This window comes from Candoia aspera, chromosome 5 (genome assembly GCF_035149785.1).
Source record: "Candoia aspera isolate rCanAsp1 chromosome 5, rCanAsp1.hap2, whole genome shotgun sequence".
NCBI lineage: Eukaryota > Metazoa > Chordata > Lepidosauria > Squamata > Boidae > Candoia > Candoia aspera.
In genome coordinates, this window is record NC_086157.1 from 112,724,317 (window position 1) to 112,751,278 (window position 26,962).

The 26,962-nt window shown below is 44.3% G+C and overlaps 1 protein-coding gene across 1 annotated transcript in view; it reads left to right on the top strand.

The window, feature by feature from the left end:
- The window catches only part of LRRC32 (leucine rich repeat containing 32), a 30,917-nt gene extending 26,246 nt beyond the window's left edge, over window positions 1–4,671 (top strand). The window contains exon 3 of the mRNA XM_063305958.1: window positions 2,518–4,671. Within this exon, the coding sequence (XP_063162028.1) occupies window positions 2,518–4,449 (1,932 nt within the window). The 3' untranslated portion in view covers window positions 4,450–4,671. The remainder of the gene's footprint in view (window positions 1–2,517) is intronic.
- The last annotated feature ends 22,291 nt before the right edge of the window (window positions 4,672–26,962 follow it).

Here is a 26,962-nt window from a genome sequence, read left to right on the forward strand (position 1 = left end):
CTTTAATATCATTCCCTCAAGTGAGCAGTCTGGCTTTATTTCCTGGAGGATGGACTGGTTTGATCTTCTTGCAGTCCAAGGCACTCTCAGGATTTTCCTCCAACACCACACTTCCAAAGCATCGATCTTCCTTCGCTCAGCCTTGTGGCTGCAAATAAAATTGAATTGAACTTCTGAGCTATGCTGCTTGGGGCTCTGAAAGTCACCCCAACTGGGGAAACTAGTTCACCATTTGAACATCGCATCTCCTTTGGTGATTGTGCCTTCTCTACCAACCTGTGCATGGCCAACCATTTCCATGAGAGTTATGCTCTCTCTTCCCTGGAAAGTTAGAATATGCTACCACCGATGTGCCTCAGTTTAAAAATAAAAATAAAAATCTAGGGAATGACGTAGCCTAAGTGGGATTGTTCCCGCAGAACTGTAATCCATGTGAACACAAGACATCCTGTTTTCTTTTTACATTCTTTCTTATCCCCCCTGGGAATCCCCTTAATAGACTGTAGTCACTCCATCGAGGAGCTCTGTCTGTCTCCAAGAAGAAATGCAAAATGGAACAAAAGTCTGGACAAAGTTAGAAGAAGTTCAGAAGGAGAGTCTGGGTAGGAGGAGAGACCCAGTGCCAGAAAGGAAATAGCTGCTCAGTCTACATTTGGAAGATGTTATGGGTGGGGGGCTAGTTAAAGAGTCTAATAATAGACGCAACAGCAAGGGAAAGAAAGGGGAGGAGGAAATTCTGGTCATGAAGAAATAGGAATAACATTATTTATGAAAGCTAACTCAGTAGTGGCCTTGTCAACTCTTTCATACCAACGTACCCCTCTCGCTCAGTGTCTGGAGGGGGCGAGGGACAAAATGAGTATCACAACGTCATGGGACAAAATGGGTGACTTGCTTGTGTTCGACAGCAGGACCCAAGGAGGTCAGCATAGATTTGCACTAGGACGTCACCGTCCATGAGCTTCATTTGGACATCATCTTGGTTTGCCAAGGATGCCCACGGCTGAGGGGTTTTCACTAACCTGGTTAAGTGCGGGATGCAAGCACAGCTGCACTTCAGCAACTTGTCTGAAGGGGTTAATGATCTGCAGGAGTCTTCTCTTAAAGTCTCCCATGCTGTGCATTCTATTATACTCATTATTTCTGTGGGACCATAAGACATGGAGGCAGAGAATACAGGGCAAATGTATTGTGAAGTGATGCTGGAAGGAACTTGAGGGCCAGGCCCCCTCTGTTGGGGCTCCTGTGGAATAACCAACACCCCCCCTCCCCATGAGAGTGGTGCCTTCCCTTTTTTTACTGGATTTTTAGGAATCTAGTAAAAACCTGGTGGTTTGAGGAACTTAGTTTGAATTTTTAGTTTTTTGCTGCTGCTGTTATTTTTTTTCCTTTAAGATTAAAGTTCACTGTATGTGCATAAACTAATGAAATAAATAGAATTTTAAAAAGAGTGATAAATGGTGCTAATACGATTGTTGCAACATTATTCTTATCGTTACCTTAACAACCCCATTAGCACTGACCTTCACTCATCCTAGATAATACTTATTCTCTTCAATTTTTACATCCCCAAATGTTTTCCAAAACCTCCAGGTCTTTACTAGATTCCTAATATTAAATAATGCTGTTGTTATTGTTATTGTTGTTATTTACAGAATCTATCAGATAGTTGTGACTGGATTTGGCCCTTTTGACTAGCAGATGCTTCCCAAGGATTTAAGATAAAGATGTTGCTGTAATTCATGTGCTCTTCGAAGTAATGCCATTTTTTGTGGCTGATCAGTTGAGATCCTGCCAAATCCTCTGGGGTGCATGGGTGTTTCCAGATCTTTTGGGGTGGCACCAAGTGAGCCAACCACTCTCGACACCACTGCGGCTTTCTTTTTCCGATTCATTCAGTCTCTAGCTGAAGGTCTTTATATTTTCCTGTTTTTTCTCATTCTTTCTCATTGACCTGTTTGTCTCTGGTTATTGCAGTGTTAATTATCTATACTTCGTTGCTGCTGTTGTTAGTCTGAATGGTTTTGTAATCCACTTAGGACCAACTGATCAAAGCAACTTAGAATTCCCAGTAAAAATAAATAAATGGCTGTGCGGGTTCCCCAAAATGCTCAGTGGGACAAGATGTTATCTTGAATATTCCTTTGAGGGCTAAACATATTGCGCCAATTCAGCCCATTTAGTTAGTTTATAATTCAGTGTGAACCTAGAAAATGATTTAATTTGGTAACCAGGTTAAACATGTGAGAATGCAACCCGTGGACATAATAGCCTTCATTCTTCTGGAAATGCCTAGATTTGCAGCTCCAATAAACTTAGGAGGGGTCTAGTGGGGAAGCCATGATATTTGTTATTAATACGGAGAGATCAATTAGTAGGACACACATTTTGCACACAACACACCCTGAGTTCAGCCCCTGCTGGAAAAACGTCTATACAGAATTGGTGTATGAGTGTTATTCTCCAGGGTGAACATCATCACGATTTATAGCCCCCTCTGTCCTTTCTTTCTTACAGAGAAACTTGGAGGCATTTTGTCAGAGCATGGAGCTTCACCAAGTCCCTGCAGAGCTTCATCCAGATGTGTATAAAATTGACATCTCTGGAAATAAGATTCAAAATGTCACCGAGAGGCCCCTGGCCTTTTACACTTCCCTCCAACATTTAAACTTAAGTTCCAACCTTATTGGTTTTGTCACACCTGGGATCTTCGCAGAGATGAAGAACTTGCAGGACGTCGATTTGGCCAACAACCAGCTCTACCTGTTGGCTCAGGAAGATCTGTGGATCGGATTACTACCCCAGGTCAGGACGCTAGATTTATCTCGCAACAGTCTCTACAATGGGATGGCAGAACATTTTCTTCACCGTGCGCCCACGCTGCAGTACCTTTCTTTGGCAGAGAACAGCATTACACACATTTCACAAAGTATATTTCAGGGGTCTCCAGAGCTGGTTGAAGTCAACCTGCACAACAATATGGTTATGGAGATAGAAGAAGGGGCCTTCGAGAGCCTGTTGCACCTCTCCAAACTGAATCTTTCCATGAACTCGCTCACTTGCATCACTGAGTTCAACCTCAAGCAGTTGGAAGTCCTTGATCTCAGCCGGAACAGCATTGAGTCCTTCCATTCCACCAGATCACAGGAAGAATTCAACTTGATCTGGCTTGACCTGAGTGAGAACAAGCTCCTTCGGTTCCCAGTTCTTCCGCAAGTAAATAAGCTGGCTTATTTGAACCTAACCAGAAACATAATGCAATTTGTTATGGTGGGATTGCCTAGCGATGTGGAATATCAGTGGCAGGATCGGCCTCAGGATCACTTGGGCCAGGATCAAAAGACCAATTCACCTTCTCCATACTTGCCTGCCCTGTTATCCTTGGACCTGAGTTACAATGAGATCCAGTCCATCCCAAGCAAGTTCTTTACATCCATGTTTACCCTTCAGTTCCTTAATTTAAGCAAAAATTGCCTGCAGACTTTTGTGGCAAGCAGCGAGCTGGCCTCGCTGTCTATCCTGGACATCAGTTGCAACTCTTTGGAGAACCTTCAATTGGACACCGACACCCTGGGCGTCCTACAGGAGTTCCACCTTCAGGACAACCATCTTCAGGAGCTACCCTCAGATATCTTTCAGGGCCTCCCACATCTCCAGTGGCTTAATCTCAGGAACAACAGGCTCAGCCTATGTGACTTGAATTCGGGCCTAAGAAGACAACGCTTTTCATCCAAGGACCCCCATGGCTGTATCTCATTTGTGCAACTTCCTGAACTTCAATATTTGTATCTTTCTGCCAATCGTTTGAAGAACCTACCAATGTATGGCTTCTTTGGAACTAAGCTCAAGGTACTGGATGTCTCCATGAACTGGGGACTTCAGATAGAAGCCAAATCATTGGCCGGCTTGGAATTCTCGCTGGAATATTTGGATTTACATGGAAATGGCCTGACTACTCTGAATGTGGACTTTCCTCTTTTCCCTCACCTCAGATATCTCAACCTATCAGACAATCGGCTTAGCTGGTTGCCCGCCTGGTCAGAGGACTGCTGTGTTCTTGAAGTCTTAGATCTGCAAAATAACAGCTTCAACAGCCTGAAAAATAGCCAGATCCCAGCCCTGGAAAAAAACCTACGGAATCTGTACCTGGTGGGGAACCCGCTCAGCTGTTGTGGGAACATCTGGCTCTCTCATATGATCCTTAACGCCGTGGTGGAGATCCCTAATTTAGACCTGGTCAAGTGTCAGTACACCAGGAGTTTTGGCTATGAGGAAGAAGAAGTGCACGTGAGCCACATCAGGCCGGAGGACTGCGAGAGGGAAGATCTCAAGAAAACGAGCATTTTGATTTTGCTGGCCACCCTCCTGGTTTTCTCGCTGATCGTCATCGGAGTTGGTTTGGCTTGTTGTTATCGGAGGCACTTATTCAGATGCCATTATAAGGCGTAGACCGAGACCCCTTTCACGATCGCGTTTCCATCTCTTGGACATTGGATAACGTGGAGCCAAAGGGGGGATTCGATTCCACCAGGGAGTTTTGGAAAGGCTGTGAAAGTTTGGATGATGGGGTTATGACTCATTCGCACGTCCAAATCCTCATTGGGGGATGACATTTGTGAGAAACCATGGGGCCAAGATACGCCTTTATGGGTCCAGACCAGCGTTTCTCAACCTTGGCAGCTGGAGATGTGTGGACTTCAATTCCCAGAATTCGCCAGCCAGCATAGGGAATGAAGGCCACACATCTTCAAGTTGCCAAGGCTGGGAAACGCTGGTCTAGAAGCTGGCTGGGGAATTCTGGGATTGAAGTCCACACGTCTTCAATTTGCAAGGTCGAGAAACACAGGCCTAGAAGATAAATCCACAGGGTTCTGCTCCGGACATTCAGTACTGGGGCACAGGCCATTCACCTTATATTTTTAAAAAATACACATTTTTTATTTCACAACATCTCCCCCCACCCGCACCCCGCTTAAAACAGACTAGCATCTCTCCAGCAACTGCTAGATATCATGGCTCCTGTCGCCTTGCCCAGGGCACAGAATTCGCAGGGCATGGCCTGTTGATTTCCAAAGGCTGCACTTGGTCCATGGGTAATGGGTAGGGCCCGCTGCCTTTACAGTGCCATGACAGTTATTTTAAGCTTTTTTATATCAAATTGTGCCCCGTAGGACATTATCAAATCAGCAGCAGTTCCTCCAGATCTCTGAGAAAAAGGAATTGGAAGCCCCATGGGAGACGCGGGATCTGGAGGTTGACTGTTTTTGCACAGAAAATCTGTGCTTTGTCAAGGCTGTGCGTCTCCCTTAGCTAGCCCCTTAAGGGGGTTGTTGTGACACTCAGAACTCTCCAAGGTCTCCTAAGCTAGTTAAATCAGAGTTTCCCAATATTTTATATTTAGACTTTTTTCAAAGCAGGGTTCGGAAGAGACGGCAAGAGAAAATATCTGGATCTGGTTTGTTTTCAGAACAGAAGGTAAATGAAGAAAAAGATCACCGCCTCAGGTCATCCAATGGGCTGTACGGGCAGGGGAGGGGGGTCAAAAGTGTCAAGATGGCGGCTGCAATTGTGCAATTGACGCCTCACCCCTTTTTGTGCGTGTTGCACGTAAAAAAGGGGCAGAACTGGATCAAGTGATGGTGCTATTGTTGCCGGCTTCCTTCTCACACTGTTCCGGGTTAGTGGAGTTGATTAAATTGAGTTCTTTATTATCTGTTGAAGTCAGTGGCTCAGGAACAGGGGTGCCCGCAGGGTGTGGTCAAAAAAGTCAAGATTGTAGTCACAATGGTGTGATTGAAGCTCTGCCTGTTTTTTATGCATTGCACATAAAAAGCTGGTGGAACTCTGATGGCACCATTGCGGCCACCATCTTGACTTTTTTGACCTCACCCTGCTCAGTAAACAGGAGGGTCTGAAGAAACCCAAAATATGGAACATCATCAGTATTGTTATTACATTTGGACTGGAAGCTTTTATTGCCAAGAATGAAGAAATGGAGGGATCCTTTCAAACAAGCAAAATATCATAAAATCACAGCTGCTGGTGACTTCAAAGACCTGCCTTGTTTTTTTTTCTTGCAATGATACAAGAATTATTTCCCTTCTTTTTAGTTGCTTATGGTGGGGGGGATTTCTCCAGTCCTGCCTATTTTCTCTGAGATCTCCTAGTGGTCTCCCATCCAAGTCCAAACCAGCCTGACTTTTGTATTTTTCTTTTGGAGATCAGCCAGGATTGTTTAGGTACTGCCACTTCCTGTAACTAAGCACCTATATTTTGGATGTGGGCCCTTCCATGTGTGGGGCCCGGGACAATTTCCCTGCTTAATTTTTTTTTTTTTCTGGTCATGGGTGCAATTTGACAGGAGCGCACGGCTGAGAACAGAAGGATCAAACTACCTCTCTCTGTTTATGTGACCCTTCCCTGCAGCAAGAAATATGAAGGGTATTCGTGTCTGGGCAGGAAAGGGGCACCATACACCACACCTGCAGAAATGCCCAATTGCTGGACATTGGGAGGGCATTGTGTGTGTGTGTGTGAAATTGTGTTTTAGTGGCTGTGTTCACAGAATACACATGAAAATCCAGACTGTAGAGGTATTCCCACCGCCAAGCTAAGGTTGCTGTGGTTATTTTATTTTGTTTGGGGAGGGGGCTTAACATAACATGCAATCCCAGCCCCTTTGGTTAATGCATGTTTCACCGTTTCACAAAAAGCCGGGACATGGGTTAATTCAGGAACCAGGTCAGGCGTATTGTGTGAACGCAGCCAGTATGAATCTATGAATGTATGAATGGAGGTGTCCGCAGGGTATGGTTAAAAGAGTCAAGAGGGCAGTTGTAATGCTGCCTTTGAAGCTCCCCCTGTTTCTTATGTGTGATGCGCCACTGTGGCCTCCATCTCGACTTTTTTGACCATGCCCTGCAGGTGAACCCCTGAACAAGGCAGTGTTTTCCTTTAGCCTTGTCCGCTGGATTGCCAGCGTGGGCCAGGGGTTGGGGAAAGGGAAACCAGATTAACATGGAGGATACTGGTTTGATTGACCCATGTTAAACCCCAAACTGGATTAATGCAATACAGTGGATTTGTTCAGGAAAATGCTTTGTCTAAACAAATAAACTACATTATGGCATTCCAGGATGACTTGCTTCTGACAGCCTGCTAAAAAAAGGGCTGGGTACCCACAACCCAGCGAACCACGGACTACCTTACCCCATTTTAGCATTGTTGTGTGAACAATCCTCCTCCATCATTTTTCCCACTTTTATTTTTGGTCAACTCAAGGCAATGTATATACCTGATGCTCCCACCTCCTTATTTCCCCACCACAACAGCCCTGTGAGGTAGATTGGGGTGGAAGGGAGCAGCCCAAATTCACCCTGCTGGTTTTCACGCCTAAGGCAGGACTTGAACTCACCCTCAGCCCAATTCCTAGTCCAGCACTTTCACTGCTGTTGTGCATTTTGGCTGATCCGCCTTTGGCCTCTCTGCCTACCTTGCAGGCTTGTTGGTATGTTGATAAAATGAGGACAGAGATTTAGATGTGCTGCCTTGCACTCTTAGAAGATGGTGAAATATAAATGTGATAATATATTAAAGATCTAAATCAGTGCTTCTCAATCTTGGCAAGTTTAAGACGTGCGGACTTCAACTCCCAGAATTCCCCAGCCAGCAAAGCTTGATCTGCAGCCAGAACAAGCTGGCTGGGGAATTCTGGGAGCTGAAGTCCGCACGTCTTAAACTTGCCAAGGTTGAGAAATACTGATCTGAATAAATGGTCCCTGGATTATATACATGAATACAGCTCTTGGCATAGAAAAAAATCCCCCTTCTTATGCCAAGACTCTAAAGGGAAAAATCCCACAACAGCACCAAACAATTGGGTGAATGGGACCTGGGAGGAGACAAATGCCGACAAGCAACAGGTCCTACCTTGCAGGGCTGTTGTAGGAGGCCTGCAAATGGGTTGAGCACATTTGTGGCACCCATAACTCACCAGCCCCATTTGTAGTTTTTGTTTGGTGCAGCTGCAGCCTCACCTGGACTGTTCCTCTTTGCAAATTGGAAGGTGGCTCATATACGATTGGGGCGGGAGGGGGGAAGTGAAGAAGAGCCATTCAGCCATTTTCCAAGAGGCTGAATTACGATGCAAATTCTGCAAATATCACTGGAATGAATTAGTTGCCCCAGCCGCCTTGAGAATTCCCCCGGGGTGTGTGGGGGAAGCGAGGTTTGAGTCACTAGTACAGTCTGTTTAATAATGCATCTCTGGAAAGGCCAAGTGGACCTTGGATCTGCGCCCAACATAGACAGTATTTTTGGCCTGCTATTCAACTATTGTTCCCCAATAAACAGGACACAACTGTGGCTGGAAAAAAAAAAGGACCAAAAACATGTGGTAGCTATTGTCCTTTTGGGGAAGAAGTTTGACAGCAGCAAAAAAAAGAAAATTAAAGGAAAAGGGAGCCAGCTGAATTATTTTGTCGTTAGAATAACACTGGGTACTTCTGTGCCTTTAAAGACATAGACAGGCATGGCGTTGATCCTCCCCCCCACATTGGTGCAAAAGATGGCTTTCTTTCCATACTGCAGATGGGAAGACTGAGGCTGGTCTAAAGGCATCTGTCTGAGCAGCCCTGTTTGTGGCAAGCCAAGTATGGCACCAGGATTACCAGTTCAGCAAGAGATAACTGGTGAGTGGGGATCCCATGGTGCTCTAGACTTTGTGGACTACAGCTCTCATCATCCTTGACTATTGGCCATGCTGGCTAAAAAAGAGCCCAGCAACTTTGGGGATGGAGGGAGCATAAAGTTCCCCAGCAATGCTCAGGTTTTTATTTATATGGATTATCCACCCTGGGTGGAATTATGATGCTGGCAAATTCTAGTATGAACGAACGAACGAATAAATGAATGAATGAATGAAAAAAATGAATGAAGACTAACTGTTGGGCATGCAGAAGTAGCATTTGTCGCCATCGGACCGCATTTTAACAGATCTCTCCCCCCTCCGCGCACACATACATACAATTGAAAGCAACAAAATAGAAGCAGGGCATTTCCTGGATAAAAAGATCGTAAAACAGGGACGCAGTTAAATAGAGACTCAATAGGAGTTCAGCAAATGTGGCATCCGTTTTGTTTTTCTTGGGGCCAACATTCTGAGTGACCTGTCTGGAGCAATTCAGATTGGAAACGTTTTTTGTTCTGTGCAGGAAGTTTGTATTTCGTTGTTTGTTTATTTTCAGGGGAGACAAAGAGACATGGCCCCTTCCAATAGCAAATGGTGCCTTTGGAACTGAAGTAGGTCAGAGGCACCCTCAAATGTCTTATTTGGAGCTCCTATCCCAGTTTCCGACATCTGATACTTCCCCCGCCGCTGCCCCCCGTCCCCCACATCCTACTGTATTGCGCAAACTTTTTTTTGATTGATTATGTGTCATCAAGACAGTGTTGACTCTTAGCGACCACAAAGATGGATTTTCTCCATGACAATCTGTCCCTAACCGGCTCCTTCAGGTCTTCCAATGGTGCCCCCATTTGCCCCTTTAACTGAGTCCATCCACCCTGCTGTTCGTCATCCTTTTCTTCTCTTTCCTTCCACCTTTCCCAGCATCGGAGCCTTCTCCAGAGAGCTGGGTCTTCGCTTCATGTGTCTGAAGTAGGCTAATTTGAGCCTGGCCATTTGTGCCTCAAGTGAGAACTCTGGGTTGATTTGTTTGATGATCCATCGGTTTGCTTTCTTGGCTGTCCACAATATCCTCAGGAGTCTTCTCCAACCCCAAAGTTCAAAAGCATCAGTGCTTTTTCTATCCTGTTTCTTCAAAGTCTATCTTTTGCTTCCATGGAGTGTCCCAGGGAATGCCATGGCTTGCACAATTCTGATCTTTGTAGGTAAACCTGCAGGGAAGGGGAATGAAAATCCTCATTCTTTCAATGCATGTATGTCCTCAGTTTCACTCTCTTTGCATCACAGTCCCACCCACTGGGGTCCTTATCATCTCCAAACGTTTAAACCATTAGAAGGATCATATTGTGATTTTAAATTCAAGACTGTGTACAGCTATAAAGCCACATTTTTTTTAAAAAAAGGCAACTACCACAGAAGAGATTTTTTCTGGGAAATGACTCTCAACACTTACCTTCATGGGTGGGTGTTGTATCAGCTCCCTGTGCTTGATGACTAAAGAGCATACAAGTTCAGTGGTGGAATTTGATATTCTTTTCATTTTTAAAAAAAGGAAAACCAGCTGCTACTAACCAGGAACCAAGACTAGTGAAAGTTAGGTTAATCTGTCTGGAATAAATTCACTGTTTGGTCTATCAGGCTAACGAGTGATCAGAAACTAGAAGATGAGGTAGCATCCAGTGAAAAGTACACTTGGGTTCAGTGTCCTACTTCTGACAAGCAGGGATCTTCAAGAAGCCTGCAAGTGGAATTAAAGTAGATCTTTCTCTATATCATTTCCCCCATACTGGTAATCTGTTGACTGAACTCCAACAGGCTGAACTGAGGACTAGAGTCATCTATCACAAGATGATTGTTCACCTTGAGAGGTTGGTCAGGATGTCCACAGGAAGTAGTGGGGACTAGACATCCTGTGAAGAAAGACAAGCTGAAAAGGTATAGCCTTGGGAGAAGACAACAGAAGCAGGTGATAGTGAAAGGATATCTCCTAGAAGAAAATCAAGGCTGATTCTCCATCATTCCACATTATTTATTTATTTATTTGCCTTCAAGTCAGCCTTGACTCCTAGCAGGTACATGGACGCTTGCTTGCTTGCTTGCTTGCTTGCTTGCTTGCTTGCTTGCTTGATTGATTGATTGATTGATTGATTGATTGATTGATTGATTGCCATCAAGTCTAGGTTGACTCTTAGCAACCACATAGATTTTCTCCATGATGATCTGTCTCCAACCTGGTCTTTCAGGTTTTCCAATGGTTCACTCATCACCACTATAACTGAGTCCATCCACCTTATGCTGGTCATCTTCATCTTCCCTTTCCTTCCACCTTTCCCAGCATCAGAGCCTTCCCCAGAGAGCTGGGTCTTCACATTGATCGATAATGTGCCATCAAGTCAACATCAGCTCTTAGTGACCACATAGATAGATTTGTCCCAATCTGGTCCTTCAGGTCTGAATGGTTCACTCATCACCACTATAACTGAGTCCATCCACCTTATGCTGGTCATCTTCATCTTCTCTTTCCTTCCACCTTTCCCAGCATCAGAACCTTCTCCAGAGAGCTGGGTCTTTGCAGAATGTGTCCGAAGAAGGATTGTATTTATTTATTTATTTGATTTCTATAGCTGCCCATCTCAGCAAGTGACTCTATTACATGGACAATCCAAGACATAAAATAATGGATTCAAGTCATAGGAAGGCAGATCCTGGTTGAATGCTTGATCATACCTCCTAACCAAGCAGTTTGACAATGGGACCAGTGACCTGGGGAAGTGAAGGCCTCGTCTTTATGGAATATATTGAAATGGGGACTAGACAGCACTCTGTTTTGGATATGTGGATTCCAGCAGTGAGTGGGAGATGAATCTGGGGCCTGAATGGCCTTTCCAGTTCTGTGATTCTATGGATTCATTATCTTCCAGTTCAATTGTATCTGAATTATCATTTCCGGGTTTTCTGACCATGGAGGCTGCCTGAGGCCACCCAAAACCACAACCTTGGATTTGCTAATAGTTTCATTGCTTTGTTTATTTCCAGTGCTTATGTACAGTCCAGACCGGCTGTTTACAAACCTTAAAACCAAAAATATGAAAACTGCTGGGTGCTTGTGATTCTCTTTCCTCTCTTTGACTTTTACGGTTTCCTGTTAACAGCTAGGGAGACTTCAGGTCACCGGAGCATGTGCAAAGAAACAGGCTGTGCAGTGAAGGGCAGGATGTTCACACATACCCTGGCCATCAGGACACCTCATTCCATGGATGAGAATTTCACTGAAAATCTCTTGCCCTTTAAAGGAATCTGGAAAGCCAGGTCTATGGGGAGATGGGGGTGGTGGTCCTAAAGCCAAGATGGTGGGTTCAACCATGCAGCCCTGATTGACATCTCGACTTTTTTGACCCCTCTGAGAATGCCCCTAGCCAGTTGTTCTCTCATCTAATTGCTTGAGAACTGGTAGGATGAAAACATGTTAGGTCCTAATTTTTTGCCTGTCACTGAATTAATTTGGAAAACCAGAAATTCTAGGCTATCTTCCTAAATAAACCCAAATTCTAGTCAAGGGTCTCCACAGGAATGGTTAAAAAAAAGTCAAGATCGTGCCTGCGATGGGGTGATTGAAGCTCTGCAGGTGTTTTATGTACGTTGAGATGTTGCAGATACTAGCTAAATATTTGAACCCTTGGGTTCAGTGCCTGTATTTAAAAAAATCGATTTTATGTACTTAGGGCAGGGTTTCTCAACCTTGGCAACTTGAAGAGGTGTGGACTTCAACTCCCAGAATTCACCTTGCTGGCTGTGGAATTCCGGGAGTTGAAGTCCACACCTCTTCAGGTTGTCCAGGTTGAGAAACACTGACTTAGGGACGTGTTCCAGCTGCAAATCAAGTTCAGGCCAGCATCATGTTCCCTAAGTCTCCTTGGCTAAGGAGAGTTTGCCTGCATTTGCACCAAAGTGCAGAATGCATCGTCAGAGAAATTTACACTAAATCCTGAAACGTAGCTGCTTTCATCGCCTCCAAAGGAAGTGTCACTCCAGTTCTGATGAGGCATTTTCCGACTCCACTTCTCTCACCCCCAGTTTGCAAGACGGCCTTGGGGGTTTGTCATCAGCATCCATGTTCCAACTCTGGAACACCCCTGAGTCAGGCAGGAAAGCTGAGCAATCTTTACCAATGCTTTCAGGCATCGCATAAATTAAAAACAGATCCTGGAGCAAAGTCTGTGACTGCAGGAAATATGTGCTGCTTCGGAAGAGGATCTGTTTTAAGTGTGCTCCATGCCAGAACTCAAAGAGCTGGTTGGTTTCATTGTATTTTTAGAATGATGTCATGCTATTTCTAAAAGATTTATGCTAAGTAAGTCTTTCAGTCTCTGCTGCAGCATTTAACTCTGCATCTAACATGGGATGTGGCTCCATCTGAACTTCTTTCAGAGCAAATGCCACCATTAGATCTAACAGGGTATAGATCCAAAACAGAGACAGGGAAAGACAGAGAAGTCAATAGAATCCAATTTTTTAAAAAAACATTTAATTTCAATTCCATTGAAATGGATGGATAACTTCCATTGTATTTAACAGTAGGGTGGTGCGAATCAGAGAACCAGCTTCTGTTGGCAGAGTGCTAGGAAAGCATTTGGCCCAGGAGAGATCAGAAAAGTCACACACCAGGCATTTCTATAAAAATAATTTTATTTACAGAAAACAAACATATTTAAAGGCTGTTTGCTGAGAGGAGAGATTTCTCTCAGCTGCATATTCTCTGCAAGTCTACACAGAAGGGAAACTGAAAACTAAAACAAGTTCAGGCAAGCTCCTCCCTTAGGCAATGCAACCATTAACACGTGAAAAGAGGACAATTAAATTCAACCTCTTCACCCAGCCAAAATGATTAGTTACCATAGTAACCTTAATCTGTAGTAGAAAACATATTGACACTCCCCTTTTTATACTACAGAATAAGACACAAACCAATTTTCTTTGACAACTCTGTAAGTCTTTCCATTCACATTATTTTAACATTATCTCCCCTTTGGTTTAACAGAAAGCTACCATCCTTCTTCCTGTGTATTTCCAAACCTAGGTAATTTGTTACAGTTCCAAGGCTTTTTAATGTGAAATGGCTTTTCATGCAGGCTTCAAAATCAAGCCTTTGTTTTTCTGTTGGTGTGAACAGCAGCAAATCATCAACATAAATACACAGATACATACAGCCTTGTTTGTCTTTCTTCATATATACACATGGATCTGCTTTTCCTTTTTTAAAACAAAAATTCTGCAGTTTTTCATCTAATTTTTGTTCCAGAATCTAGCAGCTTGTTTTAACCCATAGATTGACTTCTGCAGTTCACAGACTAGATTCTCCCCTTTTTCATAGCCAGGGGGTTGCTGCATGTATAATCTGTGGTCTAAATCACCATAGAGAAATGCAGTTTGAATGTCATAGTGGTGAACTGACATTCCTTTGAGTGCAGCAATTTTTAACAGTAATCTAATTGATTCACCTTTAGTAACTGGTGCAAAAGTCTTGTCAAAGTCTAAATCTTTCCTTTGAGTGAACCCTTTTGCAACCAACCTTGCTTTATATTTTTGGATTTTGCCATCAGCATCCCTTTTCAGTTTGAAAACCCACCTACAACCTAGACAGCGTTCATTGGGAGGTAGATTTACCAGTTTCCATGTTTTATTTTCTTCAAGGATGCTAACTCCTGTTGCATGGCAGAATGCCAATTTTGTACAATCTCAGGTGGTAAAGCATTCACTTGTTCTAAAGACTCAGGTTCTGTGAATATGTGAAAAGCCTTTACTGTTTCAGCCTGAAAACGTGATGGAGGAACACCTTTATTACTCCTCTGAGATCTGCGAGGTAATACAGGGCTTAAATTTTGACCCCTATCACTTTCTTGAGAAGCATCTGTCTCATCAGACAGATCTTCAGTTTACTTTTCTGGTTTAATGTCCTCATCAGGCAAAAAATCACTATCAGCAAGTCCTTGCTGTTCTCTTGTGGTGGTCAGATCAACTGGAGAGCTAGAGTTTAATCTCCCCCAGTTTTGTTCAGCAAAAGAAGCGCTTTTGCTAATTATCAATTTCTCTCCCACTATGAACCTGTAGCTCCTCTGGCTTTGTTCATAGCCAACAAAGATGGCTTTCTTTGTTGTGGGGCCTCCTCTCCTTCTCTGCTGTTTTGGAATATGAACCCAAGCAGTGCTACCAAACACTTAAGAGGTTTACCTTTGGTTTCACACCATAAAACAAATGGAATGGAGTGTCCTGAATGACAGAGTTATACAATCTGTTTTGTACATAACAGGCAGTCGATATTGCCTCTCCCCAATACTTAAAAGATAAATGTGAATCTTTTAACATGCATTCCATCGCATTTTTCAAGGTTCTGCCCTTTCTTTCAGCAACACCATTTTGCTGAGGGGTGTAAGGGTTAGAAAGAATTTGTTCTATCCCCTTTTCCATTAGGAACCTTTTGAATTTGTGAGAAAGGTATTCTCCTCCTCTATCACATTGGAGTGCAGATACAGGCCTAGGGAATTTTCCATTTGCCCATGTCACAAAACTTTTAAATTTCTCAAATGCCTCATCTTTGTGTTTTAAGATGTAGATAAATGTGTATCTTGAGAAATCATCAATGATGGTCATTGCATACCTTGCTTGTCCAAGACTTGGAGCAAAAGGACCAATAATGTCAGAGTGTACAATTTCCAAAGGTCTAGTTGTAACTCTGTCACTGTGCTGACTCACAGGAGCTTTTAGTGTTTTGCATTCTTTGCAAACTACACAATCTAAGTATTTGTCACAGGGTTTTATCTTTAGGTCAGCACACAGCTGTGGCATTTGTGCTATATACTTGAAATTAGCATGACCAAATCTCCTGTGCATCAGGTGTACACATTGGTCATGATATGGCGTGTTGCCAACTGCAGCCTTGCAGCTTGGCTTCCTTGCATTTTGCACAATGTACAAGGAGTCTTTTAATATACCAGTAGCGCACAATTTTCCATTTTTATGTATCTCACAACCATTTTTCTTAAATGTTATGACATACCCTGTTGCAGCCAATTGTGCCACAGATAAAAGGTTTGATTGTAAATTTGGCACATACAACACACCTTTTACAGTTTCTCCCAAGCAGGATAAATACAAGTCACCTTGTCCCATAATTTTGGTCACAGACCCATCAGCCAAAGATACACTTTGTCTTTCAGTTTTAGACAGTGACACAAAAGAGCTTTTACAATTATATAAATGACAATTGGCCCCAGAATCTAACACCCATACATCAGAATTACCCTTCTCAGCAACCTGTGCAATTTGGGTTGTCTGAAGAGCCTTCTTCTGTGTTGCCATTGTGTTCTTCTTCTCTGTCTTTCTACTCTTGGGTCTCAAGGCACAGTCTTTCTGCAAATGTCCAGCTGAACCACAGGTGAAGCATCGCTGGCTGGCTAGCACTGTGGCCTCAGCTTCCTTTCCCTTCTTTTCCCTTGTTTTCTGGTGTTGCAGCTTTCCAGAAGAGATGGGGGGGGATCTTTCCTCTCTCTTCTCCCATTCAGCGAGTAAGCGCTGTGTAACATACGATGGGGTGAGGTCTGCTTCAGGCATAGCCTCCAGGGTACAAATCAGCGTGTCCCACATTTCATTCAGTGAGGACAGGAGGATATAGGATTTTGTGAGAGGTGTAAATTCCATTCCTCTCTCCTGCAACTCAACAAACAGCTGCTGAATATAATGCAGGTGCTCAGGAAGGCTATCTCCTTCTGCAAGGTAGGCTTTGTACAGCTTTTTTGTCAGGGTAACTTTACTCCCTGCTGTTGCCTTTACATACAAGTCTCTCAAAGCGTCCCAAAGTTGCTTTGCAGACTGCATGCCTTGCACGTGGACTAGATGATTGTCCTCAACTCCCAGGATAATGGTGACTCTAGCCCGCTCATCCTGTCTAAGCCATTCAGCACTGGGATTTTGGGGGGTTTGCTCACCAATTGGCTGCCAAAGATTCTCTCTGCGAAGATACATCTCCATCTTCAGGGCCCAATTCAAATAGTTGGTCTCTGATAGGTGCTCCAGAGGCATTGCTGAGGGCTGGGAGATAGCCATGGCTTCTTCCTTCTTTTGCAAGTCACCTCAGCTGGCTTCTTTGTCCTGTAGACCGGCAGTTGCTGGAAAATCTCCAGGTGGCTCCAAAGAAAATCTTCACAGGTCTTTGCTACCTGTCTTTAAATTGTGCATGAGGTGTGGAGCTGATCTCTCTATTCTCTCTGGGGTTTTACTGGGCTTACTGGGTTTACTGGGCTGCTTACTGGGCCCATAACCTGTTGGCAGAGTGCTAGGAAAGCATTTGGCCCAGAGAGATCAGAAAAGTCACACACCAGGCATTTCTATAAAAATAATTTTATTTACAGAAAACAAACATATTTAAAGGCTGTTTGCTGAGAGGAGAAATTTCTCTCAGCTGCATATTCTCTGCAAGCCTACACAGAAGGGAAACTGAAAACTAAAACAAGTTCAGGCAAGCTCCTCCCTTAGGCAATGCAACCATTAACACGTAAAAAGGGGACAATTAAATTCAACCTCTTCACCCAGCCAAAATGATTAGTTACCATAGTAACCTTAATCTGTAGTAGAAAACATATTAACAGCTTCAATCAGATTTGATCTTCCAGTTCAGTTTAGAAATGTCAATCAATCCAATTCAGCTTGGCAATGGACTTGGACTGCCAACATGATTCTTCTTTTTTTTAAAAAAAGGACATTTGTACATGTGTGAAAAACTGCTAAAGGTCAGAATGAAGTTCCAACTTTTCCAAATTGATTTGAAGGCACCGATTTTCATTTGACATGCTGAATAGATTTGGAAATTCTAACAGTATCATTGAAGAGATCGGATCTCCTTCAACAGGATTTCTGAATTAAATATTTGATAATGATTATGTGCCATCAAATCATTGTCAGCTGTTAATGACCACATAGATTTTCTCCATAATGATCTGTCCCCAATCTGATCCTTCGGTTCTCCCAATGGTGCCCCCATCGCCATTGTAACTGAGTCCCTCCACCTTGCTGCTGGTTGTCCTCTTCCACCTTTCCAAAATCCTTTTCAATGGTTTTATTCCATCACTTTAAAAACAACCAATTCCTGATGACTTTCACAGAGGTTTTAGAGACTATGCAGTGTAATAAAGTGTAATAAAATAACATTTGCAGGTCACCAGGTTGTGGGAAGCTGGATTAGAAGAAATTAGACATTTACCACAATACCACATGCATGTATGTACATAACCATAATTCCTGAAAAGCAAGTGATAATGTGAAATTGGGCAAAACCAACTCAATTTAGGCAATTCTTTTGACAGCCTGAAATTAGCAGATTTTTCAAAGATAAAAAAGAGAGAATGGGCCACACTTGGTGAGATGGACTCCTAGTGTGTAGTGATAATCTTTGTTGTTAATTTTAGGCTGAAAATGCCGATTTCTCAGTCTTTTATACAGCCATGAATCATAGAGAGATTATGTCAAGGGAGAAATTCTCCAGACTTATTCTCAGAGGCTTGTAGCTGGCAAAATTCCTGGGGGTCATAAAACTAATCATCAGAAAGCTCACATATATTTTAGGATACAAAGATGGGCTTTGGGCTTGATCCAGCAGAGTCTGAGGAAAATTTTCTCAAGTCAAACGGCAGCATGGAGAGAGGAATTTGGTTGGAGAAGCATTACAGCTGGTGCTAGGAAGATTAACTCTTTCTACTCTGCATCCCCAAGAAGCTCACCAACATGGAGCTTCAGTCTGGTCAACTGCTGATGTGCCAAAGCTTTCTTTACAAAGGAACACAGCACTTGGAGTAAAAATACTGTTTCCCTAAGAGAAATGAGGAATATGGCTGATGCAACAAGACAGCTCTTAGCAAAGTCCATTTATGGTCAACTGGTTGAATGGAAAGCATGCAGCTCAAGAGGAGATTTTCAGTATCTGTAATGATGGGACTCATGCCCCATTAAAACACCCTTAGCCTTTGCTTTGTTTCTCAAAGTAGTAAACTAGACAAAGTTAGATCTCTATCTAGTTTCGGGACTGTAAACCCTTCTCCTTCCATTCTTCTAAGCAAACAAAGCAAAGGGATAATCCAGACCAGTTAATCTTTGGGTGGGTGTTGTAGGATGGTTGAAGTAAATAACGTGTCAGCCTTCCCCTACTGGATGCTCATCAGCAGTAGTGGAATTCAGCCTCCATGATTATGCAGAGTTGATGACCAGCACAGCTTGAAGTCCCACAGTGGGGAAGATGAGAAGACATCTTGGAGGAGGGAACTGGCACAGCAGCAAGACTCCCATTGGTTTCTTGGGTGACAAGGTTTGGGCTGAAAAAGATGCTGAAGTGATTGGAGTGGACCATAGGCTCATCCCAACTCTGCTTCCTATTCTTGATGTCTTATGGCATCTAGCAACAGAAGAAGGACATACTCATCTTCTCTGAGTCTACCCAACAGATGCTGGATTGGGTGTAGAACTCTATGGTCCCTCCTTCTTGTTCAACCCCATCTTCCATCAGTCCCAATCAGCATGACTTATACAGGGATGATAGGAACTGCAGTCCAACATCTGGCAGGATAGAAGTTCCCCTGGCTTTGGTATGACCGTAACAATTTAACCAACTCTTAGTCTTAAATGTAAAGCAAATATTTAGGTGTGATCAACAGTAGTCCTTGATAGAATGAAGGGAAACAAGGGAAAATCATTGGAAAAACAATTGGAGAGATACAAACTTAAGCCACAAGGTCATATAAGGTCTCCAAAGTCTTTGGATGGGGGCCCAATCTTCCAGAGTTGCCATTGAATTGTCATTTTGAATGTGATGGGAGGGAGTGATGATTTAATTCACAGGGAACAATCCAACTAACTTTAATTCAATTCAAATGAAATAAATTTTAATTTTGTCTAACCCTAACCTTAACCCTCCAGATTTTAATCCTATAGGGCATGCTAGCTGGGGGAATTCTGGGAGTTTAAGTCCACCCATCTTAACATTCCTGAGCTTGAGAAACACTGTTATACAGACCCACTCTGTGACTAAGGCAGGATATAAGTTGGCAAATAAATACATTAATATGGACACCACCTTGAGGTTCTGAATGAACGACAGGATAGAAACCTAACAAATTCATCCTCAACAATAGCTGGGCCCATACATGTGATATGGGCCCACTAATGTTTTGGCCCACAGCCCCCTCCCCCAATATGTTAGGTGGCCCCCAAAACTCTGCCAGCCCCCTGCAAACGTGATGGAGACAATGCCTAATGGACATCAACTTGCAATTCATTGAACTACAAGTCCCATCGCCCTTCAACTCATCTGGAGGGACCAGAATAGGGGCCCCTCTTTCCAATTAGCCTACCATAAGTGTCTGCCAAGAGCCAAGATGACATTGTATGCATCATGAGGCAAACAGCTTGAGTCACTTGTGTAATTGGTATGGTGATGTCCTGAGCCATCCATGTGATATCACTTGTCCACCTTGCCTCTCCTCCCCCAACTCAGATGCCCATGTGGCTGGTCTAAGAGAAGAGAACAAGGAGTTTTGGAGCACTTAAGATTAACCCAGGGAATCCTGCAAAACTTGGGGTGGATTTCAGCCAGAACCACTGCTCTAATGCAAAGTGTCCATCTTGAAGAGGTCTCTAAAACAGTGTTTCTGAACCTCAGCAAGTTTAGGATGGGTGGAGTTCAACTCCCCGAATTTCCCAGCCAACCATGCATTTCCCAGCATGGCTGGCTGGGAAATTCTGGGAGTTGAACTCCACCCATCCTAAACTTGCTGAGGTTCAGAAACACTGCCCTAAAATCTCAAAAGTGCCCATCTTCTTAATTATTTTAACTGCAGGGAGACCAGATTGTCTGGAAACTGAAATCAGTGGAAGAGGGTTGCAGAACCGTGAAACGAAAAAGTAAACTTGAAGCCTGTGGAGAAGCGGCGTGCACCTTGAATCTGAGAGGTGAACATAGGAGGCAATCATAGAAACTCAACGGGGGACTCACGGAGCAGAAAGGAAAACCAGATCAACACTTTGGGGTCACCAAGAAAGTGCAACCAAATTGTATCTGGAACCAGCCCAGCCAATGTGCCCAATCATCTAAAAACATTTCTCTGTGCATGGGGAAATTTCTCCTTCCTCTGCGCATGGGGAAACAAAGCTTGTGCCAACAGCAGCTTAAAAAGAAGGGGGGGGGGATGTTGAAAGAGTAAAGTGGAGGCGTCCCAAGAAATTTTAGGGCCCTTGGCAAAGGTAAGCTCCACTTTCCCAGTTTTTTCAATTACAGCTAATATTTATACACATTTGAGAAATAAATAAGAGTCTGACCTGGGAACACAAGCCTGGGGTTTGCATACACTAAAATATGATTTGCTTTACCGTAGCTTATTGACGAAACCATAATCAGCTTGGATCACACAACCCTAAACCATTCATTATGGTTTAAACCTAGCAACTGGCTTCACATGATATATTAACGCCAAACCACAGGAACCACATCATGGCTTGGTCCAAGGCCTCAACGCAGCCCCTGTGTGAACTGAAGGATTTGCAAAGTAGGGGACATCTGTGATTTAAAATCATCTTCCACACTTCCTTTTAACAGAGTCGTTCTCATCACCTTTGAAATTCATGCATTTGGGATATTGTCCTGTTTCACATATGCCTGGAAAGGGGTGGGACGAGGTGGCTAAGGACTGGCATCTTTCATCTTCCCTGAATCATCTTGTGCCAAAGCTTGCTTTGGGGTGGGGTGGGGGGGATAATAACTGGGCAGGATATGTTGTAAAAGGGACCACAAATCTCTCTTCTGGGGAAAATAATCCTTTTCACAAGACAGTTTGGCTTTGTTGTGCTTGGAAAAAGATACGACTTTCAGATTATCAGAACTGTGAGTCATTCCGCTGCCTGTTTTTTGTTTTTTTTTGATGGAGGATCTGAAGCTGTCCCTTGCACGTCAATGTAGTCTATGGGGGGTGATGGTGGTTTGGTCTGATGTGTGAGCAACGGGGTTGGGAGACAGGACTGTTTTCACCAATGAGTCACAACAGAGTAGAGTAGACTTCCGTTGCTGTTTATTTCTAACCCAAATAGATTCTAAATTCTAAATCTCATTCTAAATGAAATCTTTATTCATTTAGATCAGCCTTTTTCAACCTGGGCAACTTTAAGATGGGTGGACTTCAACTCCCAGACATCACGCTGACATCACAACAAACATGACGTCATTGTAACTTATGCTAGACATCAGTGTGCATTTTGCACCCGTCTGTCGTAAATTACATCCAGGTCATACTTGCATAAAAACACAGGAATTCCCCCTCAATTCCATCCGGATTATACTCAGGAAATTGCCATCATTGAGGCAAGCACAAAAAATAATTGAGGCCCGCCACGATCCAAAAGCGAGCAGCAGCATTCCAGAGAGACAAAGCTCAGCGAAACGGCAGCGTGGGTGGGTGTTCCTGTGGGTGTTTCCTGTGACGGAGAACAACTAATGGCTTTGGCTGACTTGCTTTGCAACGTATTTGGTTTATTGCATTTGAAATGATTTCATTAGCTCAGTGTTACCCTTGCTTTCATATCATTCTTCCAACAAAATGTCAGACAGGCAGACAGACGGATGGATGGATGGATGGATGGATGATAGAGGGATGGAGAGAGAGGGGGATGAATGGATGGATAGATAGATGGATAGATGGATATAGATAGATGATTAGATGGATGGATGGATGGATGGATGGATGGATGGAGATGATAGACAGACAGACAGATAGTAGAGGGATGGAGAGAGGGGGGATGGAGGGATGGAGGCAGACAGACAAGTGTTTTTCAACCTTGGCAATTTTAACATATGTGGACTTCAACTCCCAGAATTCCCCAGCCAGCATGTGTGGACTTCAGCTCCCAGAATTCCCTAGCCAGCATGCTTTCTGGGAGTTGAAGTCCACACATCTTAAAGTTGCCAAGGTTGAGAAACACTAAGATAGACAAACAGCATCCCCCGGAGATTTGGATGGCCCCAACTCTTTCCCCAGGCATTTGGGTCAGGGAGGTGGATGAGCTCTGCAGTTAGTGATGTGCTTTTTCTGCGAATGGGGTTATCGTTTATCCTTGGGCACCTGGGGTCATATGTGGTGGGTTTTTCTGTGTTTTAATCCTTGTAAGCTGCACAGGGTCACTTTTATGAGACAGGTGGCTATATAAATCATATACATACATACATACACACACACATACCCCCCCACACACACACACAGGGTGTGCCAAATAGTCAGGCCTCATAGGCCAATCACAATATGTTTTATTAATTTTTTTTCCAGAGAAAATGATAGTCTGCATAGGAATGTTCAAAGCTCATCCATCAAGCAAGGACGTGTTAAGATGACTATGGCAACCAATCTGAACCTCTGATGTACTGTGATTTATATAATCAACTGTCTGTGGGGCCTGATTTTTGGTACATCATCAGTCTGTCTGTCTGTCTGTCTATCCATCCCACATTGTGTGTGTGTGTGTGTGTGTGTGTGTGTGTATACACATATATACATGCACAGACAGTACACAAGATCAAAGACTGAACCTCTCAAAATACTTGTGGGGCATCAGAAATTCTTCCAGATCCTCCAATCCAGCAACCACCAGCTTTCCGGAGATCACAACTCCCAAAATCCACCACCAGCATGGCTAGCCATCAGCCATTTGATGCCCCACCAAGTTTTTGATGACTATTGCCTCCATGTCTTGCCATTGGCCCTATTGGGGGGCATGATGGGAACTGAAGTCCCGAATCCCTGCTCAGGAGCATGGCCCATCCTTCCTTCTGTTTATATTTCGAAAAAGAACTTAAGCCCGGATTCACTGAGGAAGAAAATGCACGGCATTCACTGCCTGATGGAAAGGGCAGGGCAGGAAGTTTGCAAGTTGAATTAATCTGTGGAATGACTTGGGGCACCATCTCATTAAGAATTGTTTTGTAGTCCTGCTCTTTGAAAGGGAGGTGGCAGGATGGGTGCCTGCAGGGGGGTCAAAAAGTCAAGATGGCAGCCAGGACGATGTGAGCAAAGCAACACACATAAAAAGAGGGCAGGGCTTTGCTCACATGGTCATGGCTGCCATCTTGACTTTTTTGACCCCCTCCCTCTCTGCGGACACCCCCTGAATCCTAGCTCAGAGATACCCAGCACTTTCTGCCTGCTATGCTGGCCTGGATGAAGCCCTCCCCAGTATCCCTGACACTTGTAAGCGTCATTTGGCAAAGAAGCTGCGATCCATCTCACGCCTGGCTGGAAGTGACAGGCCAGAGAACTCTTTAGCAAAATAGAAATCCTTCCCAGCATTTGGGGCCCTTTGCTTTGACCCAGGCAGCTGATGCCCAGGCTTACAAGCCTTTTCAAGTTTCTTGGAAAGAATCGGTTTTCTCCCGGAAAGGAAGTACAAGACTTGAATTTTGCAAGCAATTTGGGAGAACCCCCTGGCCTTTTCACATCCTCCTTGTAAGAGGGATCATCAGCACTTCATGTGATGGAGCTGTTTACCTTGCGATGCGTCACCCTTTGATCCTTCATGGGTGGAATGATTTTGAACCAGGGTGAATATTCAGCCCAACACAGAATTCCTGAGTGTTTCATTGAGTGCGAAAACACTCCGCCTTCTAAACTCAGCATGGATTGTTTCCTTCAGCGCTGGAAATATGCATAAGACTCAGATTGTGGCACGGATGCAGGAGGCACATCATGCATTTGTTGGGTGGGGGGGCAGTTTATGATAGGAACTAGTTAGAATAAAAAATAAGAAGGCTTATGAACTACACCAATTCTGGCTGGCTGGGGGATTCTAGGAGTTGACGTCCACACGTCTTAAAGCTGACAAGGTTGAGAAACACTGAACTACCCTATGGAAGTTTGTCTGATTCACACAGCATGCAACTTGGTTACTGAATTAGCCTAAATTCAGAGTTAGCACAAAACACGCAAACCTGGTTACTCAATTAACCCATGTGCAAACGAGGCACAATCCATCAAACCATAAATAAACTAAACAGGCTTTAACTTCATTTAATTTTCCCATTCTGAGGCTGCCCAGCTCCACCGTTCGTTTGTCGACTGTGGCAGCAAAGTGGCTTCATTTGGAAAAACCACTTTAATTCATCTAATGTGTTAACTTTGAGGCCGCCCGACTTCGTGATGACTCTGGTGGCTAACAATTAAAAGAGAAATAAAGAGAAATAACAGAGCAAGACCAACCTCAGAAGACAAAAAGATTAAAAAATATACCCTGAAGAAAAGGGGCTGGACCATCACCTTAACCCAAGGCCTCAGAGAACAACCAGGTTTCCAACAATTTGCAAAAATCAGTCAGGTGGGAATTGTATGGATCTCTGGGGGGATGTTGCTGTAGAGGGCAGGCCATGCTGAGAAGCCATGCTTGGTGGCCCCTGAAGATGACACCACTTAATCGATGGGGCCAGGAGCATGCCCACTCTCGCTGACCTCACTGGACGGGCAGAAACATGTGGAGACAGGCAGCCTGTCAGGTCGCCAGTCCTATGCCATGCAGAGCTTCAGAGGCGATAACCAGCACATGAATCGCGCCCGGAAGCCAATGCAGCTTGCACAGCAGCTGGGACACGTGCATGTACCATGACACGCCCATCACAACCCGCACCGCTGCATTCTGGACCAGCAGTAGTGGCCAAATAGTCTTCAAGGCCAGCCCCATGGAGAATTCATTACAGTAGTCCACCAAGAAGTGAGTGATTGTTGGAAGGGACCCCTCTCCTGGTCCCGGAATGGGTGCAACCGGTGCAGCAGGAGAACCTATGGATGCAATTGCCCTCTTGGCCACAGCTGTCCTCTGCTCTTTGAGATTTGCAGAATTATTATTATTTATTTTTAGCAAACTGCAGGGGATACCAACCAGGTTTAGCAGGTTGTGTGAATGAAGTCCCTGGATCTGCAACTGACCTTTTCTGTCTAAATGGATTGGTGCAATGGTAAACAATCCATAGTTGCCAAAGAGTTATTTCTTTGGAATTGGGGGCGGGGAAGCTTCCTGCTTGCTTGTGTTAAAGGGAGAGGCTGCGAGAAGTTTCAGAAAGGCAGGATCTGAGAAAAACAAATGCCTCTCAAAATAAACACTACAAGCCTGGGAAATGGGAGTACATAGAGGACAGGAATCCAACTTCCTCGAGCAAGCTTTGGCCTCTGACCTCAAGGCACGAAGGAATATTTGTTTTGAAAAACATGACAGGAAATTCTCAAAGAGCCAAGCGGCGGGGAGGCGTCACCGGGCAGAGAGGTGGAGTGAACTTGGGGTCTTGTCTAAATGTTCCCTCCCTCCCTCCCTTCCTCCCTCCCTCCCTCCCTCCCTCCCTCCCTTTCTTTCTTTCTTTCTTTCTTTCTTTCTTTCTTTCTTTCTTTCTCTTACAACCAGTGTTTCTCAACCTTGGCAACTTTAAGATGTGTGGCCGTCCACCCGCAGAACTCCCCAGCCCGCTAATGCTTTCAGTCTTGCAAGATTCTGTCAATTCAGCCTCACAATAAAGTAGAATTAGCTCATCTGGTCGTGTTTCCTGTTGGTCTACCTGGTAAGGCAGACCTCAATCTTGCAAATCTGAAAGTACAACTCTCTCTCCCCCACCATCTCCTTTACAGCCCGAGAAACCAGGGCGGGTCCCTTCTGAGCCTCTTGCTCCTCCCATTATGCAGCTGTGGGCTCCTCCCTCTCTTATCTGACCATTCCCTAGGCAGCATCTCTTCACCTGTCTCTCAAGGTCTTCCCACCATTACACAATGCCATGCATCTTACAGATTTTGTCCCCCCCACCCCCCAGGAGAAGCCCCTGAAACCAGAGCATCGCCCAGACAGGTATCCCACCTGAACAGCTGCCTCCTATGACTTCAGGGGACAAGCTATTCCAAAGCTAGAGGGCTGCAAAGCAGAAAGATAGTTTCCAAGCCCCCCTTCCCTTTCCATCTCCAGGTGGGATTCTCTATCCTCTCAGCCAGGGTAGAGTGGGTGGATGTACCTGGACCTGAAGACCCCAGAGCTAGCAAAGGGCCAAGCCATGAAGCACTTTGTAGGTGATATCCAGCACCTTGGTTCCCCCCAAAACCCAGATGGCCCCCAACTCTCCAGGTGTTCAGAAGAGCTGTGAAGACCTGGCTCTTCGCCCAGGCCTTCAGAGAGGGAGAGGGGGACTCCCTGGAGTTGGGCGGCTAATACATCCAAATAAATAAAACAAAT